This window comes from Centroberyx affinis, unplaced genomic scaffold, assembly GCF_046629955.1.
Source record: "Centroberyx affinis isolate AG114_WGS23_722 - 3 ecotype Tasmania unplaced genomic scaffold, CSIRO-AGI_Caff_v1 ptg004116l_1, whole genome shotgun sequence".
NCBI classification, from domain to species: Eukaryota; Metazoa; Chordata; class Actinopteri; order Beryciformes; family Berycidae; genus Centroberyx; species Centroberyx affinis.
This window is the reverse complement of record NW_027281891.1, coordinates 1-13,841: the sequence shown is the minus strand read 5'-3', so window position 1 is coordinate 13,841 and position 13,841 is coordinate 1. Positions and strand designations below refer to the sequence as shown.

The following is a 13,841-nucleotide window of genomic DNA, read 5'->3' as shown; positions in this document are numbered from 1 at the left end:
CCCATCTGTTCTACCGGAAAAAAAAAGTACGTACTACTTTTTCCGAATCTTCCACTCACAAACCCCCTCTTCTCTAACCGCCACTTGTGTCTCTCTCTCTTTCTCTTTCAATTCTAACTCTGTCAATTTAGGTTTGCGAGGCGGAGAGGAGAGATGAGCTGAGAGAGGAAGAAATGAGAGAGAGAGAGAGAGAGAGAGAGAGAGAGAGAGAGAGAGCGGAAATGAGGACAATAGAGACATTAAAGAGAAACAGAATGAGAGATGAGAGAGAAGAGAATGAGATGTTGCTCTATTGCTTTCTGTCAGGTGGACAAAGACACAGCAGAACAAAAGATGTTGAGTGTGTGTGTGTGTGTGTGTGTGTGTGTGTGTGTGTGTCACCTTAATAAAGGCTTGGTTGGCTGGATGAGGTCAGCTTTTGTCAGCCTCATCCAGCCAACCAAGCCTTTATTAAGGTGAGACACACACACACACACACACACACACAGAGTGATTTGAGAGAGTGAACGCAGCACTAAGGTTATAGCTCTCTCTGTCTGTCTCTATCCCTCTCTTCGTCTTTCTGTTTCTATGTGTCCATCCATCCGTCTTCTCTCTCTTTAAAGTCTTTGAGGTTGAGCTGTTGAAGGCAGATGCTGATATTTTTTGGATTGATATTTTGGACTGATACGAAATATCGTTAAAGTGGCCTATTGTAATGCAAGACTAATTCCAAAAATTGACAAAGACCCAGCGTTTCCAAGGAATTTTATTCTTGTCAGGGCGGAATGTGATGTAATCAATCAAACTGCGTCATATCCATCACATCGGAGGTGGACCACATTGATTGGCGGACATTTTTAACACAACAGGTGCTTGCTTGCTTGCTAATGTCCCGCCATAATCACCACGAAACGCAACCACGTATGCTGATGCGATCATTAAGTCATCTCGTTTTGAAATATGTCAATGTCAACATACTCGTCTTCACATAACACATGGGCGGTATTAATATGGACCCCGTGTCTTAAAGCATTAAAGAGTTATAGTCGTTTTAGGAGAATCGGTTTTTCCTCATTAACATGTAAATTTATGCAGCAAGGTGCTCCAAAATCTAATCGGATCATCTCCTCTGTAGGGGGAACTTCTGCTGTAACAGGCCTGGAATGAAGTCAAAATAATGACTTGGTATCTCAAAATAATGAGAAACTTTCTCAAAATAATGAGTCAGTATCTCAAAATAATGACAAAGATTTTGAGATATTAAGTCATTATTTTGAGATACTAAGTCATTATTTTGAGATAGGCTACTAACTCATTATTTTGAGAAAGTTTCTCATTATTTTGAGATACTAAGGCATTATTTTGAGAAAATTTCTCATTATAATGACTTACAGGACCGTTTTCTTTTCATCACACTGGCGGAAATGGGCTTCCATACATGCAGACTATCGGTAGACTAGGCTACAATTTACCGATGTTCCCTAAACGCCTCACATGCAGACTATCGGTAGACGCTACAATTTACCGATGTTCCCTAAACGCCTCATATGCAGGCTGCTGCTACTGATAGTGTTTTTGCTGCTCTGAACCCGGTTCATTTTGCTATATTCTTCATTACAGCTGCTAATTACCCGCTGTACATTTAAACTGACTCTAGTTCTGCTCAAGCACTCATAGCTCTCTCCTTCTTTTAACCACTTTCTCGCTAATCCCACAGTTGTTTACACCAGTGATTCTCAACCATTTGGACAGTCCACCATTGAGATTTTGTCTCTCAGACCCAAATCTGAGAATATTTTTGTTGTTAGATATGATTTTTGTCCAGAATTCCATGACTGTCTGTATTGTAGGTAGAGAGATAACAGTGAAACTATGATCAAAACAGTCGTTCTTCTACATTCTCTAATTGTGTTTACTTCTTGTAAATGAAGTTTAACGATTCATCAATTTGCTGGGGACCCTCTGGGACCCCCTCAAGGACCCCTGGAGGGCCCCGGACCCCACGTTGAGAGCCACTGGTTTACACGCTTTTCAGATCTGCTAGTTACTTAGCTTAGCAGTTAGCGATGGCTTCTCTCTCCCTCTCAGTTTCATTAATAATTAGCTGTTAATGTTTACGCTAACGTTACGGATATATTTGCGGGAGTGGGAGAAATCTCGTGCTACTGTTGATGTCCAGCATGAAGACGGAGACTCTGGGAAACCTGAGTTTGTTTATTTGCTGCGTCTCATGTAGTTTTAAATGAGGAAATCCACAACTTTGTTTTAAGGCACAACGGCCAATTGAAAACAGGACAGGCCAAACCGGCCGTGTGGATAGTTCATTTTAGAAGAGGCATTACGGACACACTCCGGGGCCGTTTGGCCGTGGTAGAATTCCTGCCCTGCTGTAAGTATGGAGGTTCTAAGTGATGCTCTTGTTATTGTGTTCACAAGAATGTGTCTACACACACACACACATTATGTATCATGATGGCGGAACATAAAAAGCCTTCATCTATCAAAGCGGGCTGTGAGTAAACACATTTCTGCTATTTGAAACCGAAGCGGTAATCAATGAAGTGTAAGTCAATGAGATCTTGTTGTTTGTGGAGTGTCTTTAGCTTGCACATTTCAAACTTTGCTTCAAATTCAAAGAAGGCGTTTGGTGCGTTTGGTGATGCTTTTGTGGAATACCAAGTTAATAATCAATAGCCAAAAGTCAATAGTAAGCTGTTTTGTTTACCCCGAGTCAGGAGATGATGCAATTTTGAAGCCTATTTTCGAAGAGTTTGTGGATGATGTGGATGTTTTTTTTTTTTGTTTTTTTTACCTTTTCTACCTTTGATTTCCTGCCTTGCCATTTTGTTTTGGGTGTAATTTAGTGGATGTCTTATACACACACACACACACACACACACACACACACAGATGCACAGTTAGTGTATCTAAGGTATGTGTGTGTTTGTGTGTGTGACTGAATGATCAAATGAATGTCAGTGTGTGTGGGATTAAACGACAAATTACAAAATGAACAAGTGAGGGAGCAAGTGAGTAATCAGGTGAGTAAGTGTGTATCTTTCTATGTGTGTATGCATGTGGGTGTCTATGTATCTGTGTGTGTGTGTGTGTGTGTGTGTGTGATGGTAAAGCGCGTCATAGGAATAAAACACAGTGGGTGAGTGTTAGCAACTTCATATAGCGTCAGGAGGTGGACAGTGTGACAACCCCCTTCTCAAGGACACACACACACACACACACACACAACTACACAGGCGTGAAAACACACACACACACACACACACACACACACACACACACACACACACACTTGCGCAGAGTCACTGAGGCGTTTTGAAGGTGCCACTTTGAAGCCCTGATTCATCTGGGCCATTAGGCATTATCCCATGCGTGTGTGTGTGTGTGTGTGTGTGTGTGTGTGTGTGTGTGTGTGTAGTCTATCTTTAGACAGCGCAGGGCAGAGTTGCTTCAGCTGAGAAGCCACTTCTCACTCTTTCTTTGTGCTGATCTCTCTCACCCTAGACCTTTTCCCTCTGCTCTGTTCTTTATTTTCGTATATCTCTCTCCTCCTCTCTTCCCTTCTCTATCCTCCATCCACCTTGTGTCTTTCTTCTCTCTCTCTCTCTTACCTATGCCTCTCGGTCTCCTTTGCCTCTCTTAACTTCCTTCTATAAGAAAAAAAAACATTTCGATTTTTTTTAGTAAGCTTTTCGGTGTGTTTTTCAGACTTTTTAAAAGCGACTCTGGAGCGAAATGAAAAAAAAAAAAAAAAAAAATTGTTGTGTTTTGGGGGGGTGCAAACGGAGGGTTTTCAAGTGGAAATGGATTGGGATCGTTTCAGTTTCCATCGGGGGAAGTGGAAGCAGGCAAAAAGCACAAAACAAAGAGAGGACCGGGGTGGAGGACTGGGAGCAATAAGGTGCCACTGCAGCACTATGAAAACACATAGAAATGCTTCTGTGGAGGCTATAACCCAGGAAAAGGTGTATTTTATTATTGAATTATTGAAACTGTCTTATTGGCTGAAGTGGATTTTATTGGTCGAGGTGAATCTTTGATGACATTTGAAAATATAGACAAAAGTTGCATTGGGAGTGTCATTTCTTTTGAGCAGTTCACCAACATGGACAAAGTGAAGCTGACTGTTGTACTGTATGACCCCAAGGGGACGCCTTCGACAAGGACAATAAAAAAAAAAAAAAAAAGAAAGAGACGCCATCTGGAAAATAATTGCATCTGCACATGGAAGCGTCAGGTGAGAGGGGAGAGGGATCTGTACCTGAAGCCCCATCTCATCATTTCACCCTATTGATCCTCACAGCCTGGCCAACAGCCCCCGTAAGCGGCCGTTGGCCCCCTGAGGCGGTGGTTCTCGACGTGGGGGGACCGGGGACCGCCAGGAGGTCCTTGAGGGGGGGGGGGGGGGGGGTTTCCAGGTTTTTTTTTTTGTGTCAAGTTAAGTACAAGTCAAAGTCGAGTCTCAAGTCTTCTCTTCATGCAACAAGTCATGTGACTCGAGTCCCCACCTCTGGTAACAGGGTATTAAACAGGACCAGGATATAGGGTAAGACGTTACAATAAGGGTCACTAAGTTAAGGGTTAGTTGATGCTTAATAAGGGTTAGTTAATGCTTAATAAGCATTAGCAGTAAATGTCCATATTGCTGCTCTCTATTTACATTTGCTGTTCTAAACACCTATGAAGTAGGGCTGGGCGATATGGTTGAAATCTATATCATGATAATCATAAGGATTTTTCTCGATATCAATATATATCACGATATGGTTCATGTATGCAAAATCACGTTAAATAATCAAATTAATGTTCATCTCATTGAACCGAATGGTGATGTTAGGTGTGATGTGAAACAAAACAGAAATATTCAAATAATATTCCTACCATACCTCATTTTATGAGAGTTTTTAAGTAAAATTTGCTTGTCATCATCAATTTAGACAGCAGAAATGTGTGTCACGATATTAAAATATCTTCATATCATCAGGATATGATTCCACTGAAAGATGATAAATGATAATAGTGTCCCTCTGTCCTCTGCTGTTTACAGAAGAAACTTGTTCAGAATAAATAGAAAAAGAATGTGGTGGATTATCACTTCGGGTAAAGCCTCTTCCGCTTCATTTCATAACTAATAACCTAATAACCTCCTTCCTGTTCCAAAAACATGGGGCTAAGCAGTAACTCACCATTGTCTGTGGACACCATGATGGTGTTGGGAGTCGTGTCTCTCCCCACTCCCACTCCTCCTCCTCCGTTTTCAAACGCTCCGTATCCCTCGCTCTCCTGCAGCTGCCAGTTCAGACCGAACAGATGCATGGCTGGAGAGGGGGCGAGGAAGAGAGGGAGAAACAGAGGAAGAGGGGAGAAAGAGGGAGAGGAGGAGAGAAAGGAGTGTGATGGGGGGGGGGGACGAGGAGGAGGTGAGGGAGAAAGAGGAGGGCGGACAAGGGAAGGGGAGGAGGAAAGGATGGAAGGAAAGGGGAGAGAAAGACAAGAGAGAGAAGAGAGAAAGATGGGAGAAAGAAAAAGGAGAGATAACAAAATCAGTTATTGGTCTCCCTGGGCCGGATGAAAAAACACAAGACATGCTGCTGGATAAACTGTCTTTAGAGTGTGTGTGTGAGTGTGTGTGTGTGTGTGTGTGTGTGTGTGTGTGTGTGTGTCTGCATGGTAAGGCCAGAGCAGAGCTTAGTTTATTCTCTGATCAATTCACAGCTTCGCATTTTAACAAGCTCTCCTAATGCCCAGAAACCCTCGGGCCGTGTGTGTGTGTGTGTGTGTGTGTGTGTGTGTAGAGAGAGAGAGAGAGAAAGAGAGAGAGAGAGTGTGTGTGTGTGTGTGTTAGTATACTCTGGGCTGTGGTTAGCATATTGAGCGGAGCACTAACAGTATGTTTTTGGAAACATGACTAACATCTAGAAGGCTCTCTCAGGCTAGGCGCGCAATTAAGTGCACACACACACACACACACACACACACACACACACACACACACACACACACACTATCCCATATAGAAACACATATAAGCGCAAAGACACACACACAAATCACACAACTGCTCCCTCTCATACTCTCTCTCTCTCTCACACTCACACACACACACACACACACACACACACACACACACACACACACACACACACACACACACCAATACCCTGGGATAGACAGAGTGGAGTGTGTAAGCATCAAAGGAGGCCGCCGGCAGCTTATCTGACATAACGCAATACAACTCTCACCTCTACCACCTACGCTCTGTGTGTGTGTGTGTGTGTGTGTGAGAGCGAGAGAGCGAGAGAGAGAGAGAGAGAGTATGCATGTCTGTGTCCTTGGGCTTGTAAACCATCTACTCTCTCTCTCTCTCTCTCTCCAATTGAGATGTAACAAGATTGTTTATAAGCCCAAAAAAAAAAAAAAAAAGGGAGCGCGATCGGTGCAAACCAGATAGAAACAGAAACACCCATAAAGCCCCCTGTTTCTGTTTCTCCCTCTCTCTCTCTCTTTCAACTTTCCCTCCGCTTTATTACATTCCGCGTCCGCTGGATTCCGCTGACTGGCTTTCGGTAAATAACGGCGGCGCTGACTCGGCGTTTTCGGAAATGCGAAACACAGGAAAAGGGGGGGGGGGGGGGATTTTTTTTTTTTTTTTTTCCCGGCTTTGCCTATAGCCGATCCGGGAGAATTACACATCGCAAAAAATTTTACAGGCTGGAGGTGGGAGTCGGAAACCGATATCCAGGGGGGGCCGATATTGGACTTTTATTAAAAATCAGATGTGGTCCAGTCAGTGTGGTCCACCTCTTGATATGATGCGGTTTGATTGATTACATCATTTATTGTAGATTTGATCAATACAACACGACATTTGGATCAGATTCCACACAAATATCCATCAATATGATAATATGAATATCATGCCGGGTTCCAATGGAGAGTTTTAGTGTCCCATGATGGTCTAGTGGTCATGATGGTTTCAGAGGCTTTTCCACCCTGACAAGAATACAAAGGGAAACACTGAATATTTTGTCTTTTTTTTTTTTTTTTTTTGGGGCATGAAAACGGTCAAACTTGTGTTTTCCCCCAGCTTCACTTTGAAACTGCCGTGGTGTCCCACACTTTGTAAGATTGCATGAGAGCGATATATATATATATATATATATATATATTAAGGGAGCCCAGAGAGGAGGGAAAACAGAAACCAAGGGAAAAAGGGACAGCGATAGAGGAGAGGAGAGTGATCGTTTTCTCAGTACCAGCCTTCAAAAAAGCCATATCTGTCTGCAGTCCGCCTGTGATTGCAGACTGTTCCGCCTGTTACTTCAGATTGTTCCTGTCAGGGTGGAAAAGCCTCTGAAACAGCATGGGACACTAAAACTCTCCACTGAAACCCAGACAAACTAAATGAATTAAACAAATGAATAAAAAATGCAAAGAAAATAAAATATGTCAGGTTGTTCGGTAACACTTTACAATAAGGGTAACTAAGTTAAGGGTTAGTTAATGCTTAATAAGGGTGTTAATGCTTAATAAGCATTAACTAACCCTTAATTAACAGTTAACTAATGTGTAATTTACTAATGGTGTTCATGTTAACTAAGGTATTCATTTATACATTATTTAATAGTTTATAAAAATGACTATTAAATAATGTATAAATGAATACCTTAGTTAACATGAACACTATTAGTAAATGTTTACCAGACACATTAGTTAACTGTTAATTAAGGGTTAGTTAATGCTTATTAACTAACCCTTAATTAATGTACCCTTATTGTAAAGTGTTACCCCGGTAAGTTAAACCACTATAGTAGGTTCTATAGTGTTATGTATGAATGAAAAGTATTGGAAAAAAAATAACTACTGAAAATTTCTGGCTTAAAGTAATAATCTGTGACTTTTTCATATCAGTAAATGTCCATATTGCTGCTCTCTATTTACATTTGCTGTTCTAAACACCTATGAAGTAGGGCTGGGCGATATGGTTGAAATCAGTATCATGGTAATCATAAGGATTTTTTCTCGATATCAATATATATAATTAAGGGTTAGTTAATGCTTATTAACCATTAACTAACCCTTAACTTAGTGACCCTTATTGTAAAGTGTTACCAGTTTTTCTGTAGCTGTGGTCAGGGAGGAGCCTCTATCACTTTTGGATCATATCCAATATCTAATAAAGGGTCAATATCAGCACAATATGGGCCAGTCTAACCCTTGTCTGTCACATGATCTGGATCCTCATGACTGAATATTTCAAATAAAAAGAACAAACAAATCCCCATTTACTTTACTTCTGAGAGTACATGGCACTAATGAGACTATAAAAGTCTAGGCAGTGAACTGTGTTGGCTTCAAATGGAGGGACAGTATTAATGTAAAGGACTCTGGAATCTACGCAGAATATATGAGAGAGAGAGAGAGAGAGAGAGAGAGAGAGAGAGAGAGAGAGAGAGAGTCGTGTCAAGGACCAATTAGAGATTCAACTTGGGAACGTTTAGAGAGAGAAACCCCCGCCGCGGGTTCAATCCCAACACACACACACACACACACACACACACACACACACACACACACGCACACGCACACACACACGTGCACACACATTGGATTCACACGCACAGACACACCTCCCTGCCTCATTAAATTAGAGCCGTGCTGCGCCAGCCCGTTACCCACAACCCCTCCTGTTGAGGAGAGGAGCAAAGGGTCATGGGAGAGAGCTGGCGAATCGACAGGAGCGCGTGCACGTGTGTGTGTGTGTGTGTGTGTGTGTGTGTGCGTGTGTGTGTGTGCGATAAAGTGAGAGGATTAAGAGCCATGGTAACAGTAATAAAACACCAAGTCTCTCACAGAACCTTTTTAGGGAATTTGGGAATTAAAGGAACAATTCACTAAAAAGGAAGTTGTGGATTTACTACAGGCGGTGTGCAAAGTCTGGAATCATGGTGATAACAGTGACACCATATAGAGACACACACACACACACACACACATACACACTGAATGGAGGTGAGGGTTTGAATCCGGTTGAATGCAGATTTCAGTGAATCTCTTGTTATTGTTAGATATGATTTTGTCCAGAATTCCATGACTATCTGTATTGTAGGTAGAGAGATAACAGAGAAACTATGATCAAAATTCTTCTACATTCTCTAACTTCTTGTAAATAAAATAATGCTGAAGTTTAACAATTCATCAATTTGCCAGGGACCCCCTGGAACCCCCTCAAGGACCCCTGGTGGACCCCGGACCCCCATGTTGAGAACCACTACCGTAGACGGGGAGACTTTAGTCAGGTTGGATTATCAAATAAGCTACTCCCCTACTCCAAAAATGATCATGATATTCTAATATTAAACAACAAGAGAGAGAGAGGTGGATTCAAATGACAGAAAATAGAAATACAGTAATAAATAAAGGAATAATTTATAATTCATTCATTAATAATTGATGTAACACATTTTAATGTATTTATTTATTCAGCAATTTCAAATTGCCGTAAATGATATTAAATAAATTTCATTGCATGTCATTTCAATTTAACATAATTTAAACACTACAAAGAGCTGAGTAGAAATGTAAGAAAACTATGAAAAATAAATGAATTACAACAATATGAGGGTGTGTGAAATAACAGCAGTAGGACAAAAAATATGCAGTATGACTGAAAAATGAAAAAAAAAAAAAAAAAGATACATGCAATATAAAGCACATTAGAAGATAGGGATATAAAGAGATGATGCTGCCACTTGTCTAGAATGAAGAATCGGTGTGTGAATACGGAGAGTTTTTAGAGTTTGAGGAGTACAGCAGCAGCTTCCTACTGCGTTCAAAGCAGAACTGGGATCAGCCTACCGGTCCCCCCGCTGTCAGCCTTTCCTGCTCCGATTCAAAAGACCCAACTGATCCCAGTTCAGCCCTGTTAATCTGACACACACTGAGAGGGGACTACAAAGGACCCGGTTCGGCGCTTTAAAAGGCAGGGAATGTGTTCAGAACAAAGTCGCTGTTTTCAGGGTGAGGGCCGAAGACGATGTACGGGGGGTGATAAATGCCAAAATTTCTCTTCTCGCGTTTTGTGTTTTTTCCGCAGGTGTGATTCTTTGCTTCCCACATGCCACTTTCAGCACAGCATTGTAGATTCAGATTACGTTTTTGTGCTGAAAGTGACATTTGAGAAGCAACGAATCGGATCTGCGGAAACACCGAAACACCAAAATTTCATCTTCTCGCGTTTGTGCTTTTCCGCAAGTCCGATTCTTTGCCTCCCGAATGTCATTTTCGGTGCAGAAATGCAGATTGGATTGCATGTCTTCTATTTTTTTAAGGATGTGTTGAATCATGTGTTTCTATGAAGGTGAAAATGACTCATCCTTAGAAAGAGTGTACGCACAGAATCTGAAGCTAACTGAAAACGGCTGACTGAAGCAGCTATAAAGCTTTAAAAACAATTTGAACATTTCTCAAGTAAAGTTCTATTCTCGCAGGACTGCTGAATTAATGAAGCCCCTGTGTTTCCTGCAACATGTCCACATGGGAAAATGAAATTCACTGAGATCACCGGATGCAGCTGTGGAAAGTCAGGATTTTACAATTCATCACTTCATGGAGCAAGGCAAAGCCTGAAGTTTGTGCTGAAAATGCATTCATACTTCCATAGAGTCCACTGCTGCCTCCACTCTTCATGGCAGGAGGAGAGAAATCAAGCGTCAAGAGGAAGAAGAAGTAGAAGAAATCGTGCACCAAAAACAAATTATGAATTCGCATGGGATTAGTATTATCAGTGAAACTCTGTTTTCACCAAAGTATGGGGGGTAAATAGTGCCTTACAAATTAACAGACATGGCAGATTCACACGGGATAAAAATCACTGATGATTTCCAAAATGATTCCAAATCATTGATTCCTGGAACAAATGAAACGGAATGAGCGGTCCATCCTCGCCCTGATTCCCACTTTGACTGGGACTTCAAATCAGGTTTTAGAGAAGTACCAGGGAGGAAACTTGTCTAATGATGAAGTGCTGGACCAAAAAATACACATACAACATGTGACTAGAAAAGAAGTCAGGACATAAATACACAAATCATGGAATGATTTGTATCTTGAATTTAGAAAGGGGAAGTAAGGGATTTTGATAAATTCTTTGGGGAACTCAGGGAATATCTGGGATTTTGATGAATTCCCAGGGGAACTCAGGGAATATCTGGGATTTTGATGAATTCTTTGGGGAACTCAGGGAATATCAGGGATTTTGATGAATTGTTTGGGGAAGTCAGGGAATATATCAGGGATTTTGATGAATTCTTTGGGGAAGTCAGGGAATATATCAGGGATTTTGATGAATTCCCAGGGGAACTCAGGGAATATCTGGGATTTTGATCAATTCTTTGGGGAACTCAGGGAATATCAGGGATTTTGATGAATTCCCAGGGGAAGTCAGGGAATATCAGGGATTTCATACATTCTTTGGGGAAGTCAGGGGATATCGGGGAATTTTTCAAATGGGTCACTTTCCAGGAATATCGCAGAATGTTTTCCAACTTGTGGCACAAATCCATTACGTTAGATGGTTTTCAGCCCAGCTGGAGTGGAAACCAGACTGAAAAAAACCATTGACAAGACAGGAAGGAATAAGAGTTTTAGGTCATGGAAGCGCTCTCACTTAGCCATGGAAAGTCATGGAATTCTACATCAGTGCCATGGCGGGAATCTAAACTGACTTAAATATGTTCATGTCCCGACTGTGCCATTCACATTTAGTCAGCTCTGATGCTTATTTCTCCTCCTCCTTTTTCTCTTCCCCCTCTCCCCCTCTCTTGTCGCTCGTGTGGTGAGACTGATGAAGTAAGAATCTTTTATTTTGAAGGAATAAATAATAGCTTTTTTTTTTTTCCCCAGGCCAAGACCCTGGAAGAGGGCAGTGGATAGGAGACACACTCTCACATGTATCTCTGCACACACACACACACACACAGACACACACTCAAATACAGACAGGCGCACACAGTATGATTGACACACACACTCATACACACACACACACACACACACACACACACACACACACAAGAATAGGCATGGATCATATGTTGTCTGATATGGTATGTCATTATGTCAGTTTGTCAAGGCCAAAGGTATCGTATGTGTGTGTGTGTGTGTGTGTGTGTGTGTGTGTGTGTCTGGGGTATATGTATGTGTCAATCATAGCATGCGCCCCTGTGTGTATCTATGTGTGTGCATGCGTGTCTGTGCAGATGTTCCTGTGTGTATTCTTGTGTGTTTCAGTATTTAGATGATTGTGTGTGTGTGTGCGTGTGTGTGTGTGTGCGTGTGCTCATGTATGTGAGACAGAGATACACTTGAGAGTGTGTGTGTCAAGAGTATCTGTATGTGTCAATCATAAAATCCCAGGAAGCTCTAAACAGATGCCTCGGATGAAAAAAACATCTTTCTAACAACGCTACGTTAAGGGAGGCCCATGACACACACACACACGCACACGCACACACGCACACACACGCACACACACACACACACACACACACTAGCCTGTGGCTAGCGATCTAAGTCCGAGGACCATCTGAGCTCCGATCATAATTGCTTCTGTTCATTGTGGGAATCGGTGACCTTTCTGAAAAAATACCACTCTTTCTCCACTCTGTCTCTGTCTCTTTTTCTCTCTCTTTAATATCACCCCCCCCCCCCGACCCCTCTCTCTCTCTCTCTCTCTGGGCTGTCTTTAAAAGAATATTGCTCTCGCACAATCTAACGATGAGCAAAATTCCGTGACAGCTTTAATGCGATGCGGGGCAAAACAAAAAGCACCCGAGATGCTTTTAGGACTGAGGCTGGAACACGCTTACTGGGTTTTTGAAGGCAGATACTAATATTTTTATGGGAGGGATTGAGGCTGCTGATAATATTTTTTTAGAAGTTTTGACCATTTTCATGCCAAATATGTATTCAGTATTTCCCCAAGAACTATATCCTTATCAAGGTGGAAAAGCCTCTGAAACAGCATTTAGACCATCATGGGACACTAAAACTCTCCACTGAAAACAAAGGATGATACTACTTCTACTACAACTACTACTACTCTAACTACTATTACCAGTGGTGGAAGAAGTACTCTGATCCTTTACTTAAGTAAAAGTACCAATACAGCAATGTAAAAATACTCCATTACAAGTAAAAGTCCTGCATGAAAAATCCTACTTAAGTAAAAGCACATAAGTATTAGCAGCAAAATGTAGTTAAAGTATTAAAGTAAAAGTAGTGGTTTGGTCCCTCTGACTGATATTTTATTATATATGACATCATTAGATTATTAATACTGAAGCATCAGTGTGTAAGCAGCATGTTACTGTTGTAGCTGCTGGAGGTGGAGCTAGTTTGAACTACTTTATATACAGTTAGCTAGTTTAGTCCAGTGGTTCCCAACCTAGGGGTCGGGCCCCTCCAAAGGGTCACCGGATAAATCTTAGGGGTCGTGAGATGATTAATGGGAGAGGAAAGAAGAAAAAACAAAGTTCTGATACACAAATCTGTTTTCAGTTTTTGGACTTTTTTCTCTAATCTTTGATTTTTGCTGAAATGTTGGATCATTTGAACATTTATTGAAATTAAACCATGTGAGGTTTAGAGGGAAAAATCACTATTTGGTGGAGCTGTTAACAACTCATAGACATCTGAAATGTGACCCGACTACACACTGCTTTTTGGAAGACGTCAAAAGCCAAAAAGGTTGGAAACCACTGGTTTCATCTTTAACAATGTGTTGTATTTTAAAAGCTTGTTATATTATCCATTGTGTCAAATCTCCATCTGAAAAGTAA

General features: G+C 41.4%; 1 protein-coding gene across 1 annotated transcript in view; it reads right to left on the bottom strand.

The window, feature by feature from the left end:
• The window catches only part of LOC139663776 (teneurin-3-like), a gene marked incomplete at its 3' end in the record, with an annotated part of 80,419 nt that extends 75,103 nt beyond the window's left edge, over positions 1-5,316 (bottom strand). Inside the window, exon 1 of the mRNA XM_071542517.1 lies at positions 5,187-5,316. Within this exon, the coding sequence (XP_071398618.1) occupies positions 5,187-5,316 (130 nt within the window). The remainder of the gene's footprint in view (positions 1-5,186) is intronic.
• Positions 5,317-13,841: the final 8,525 nt, after the last annotated feature.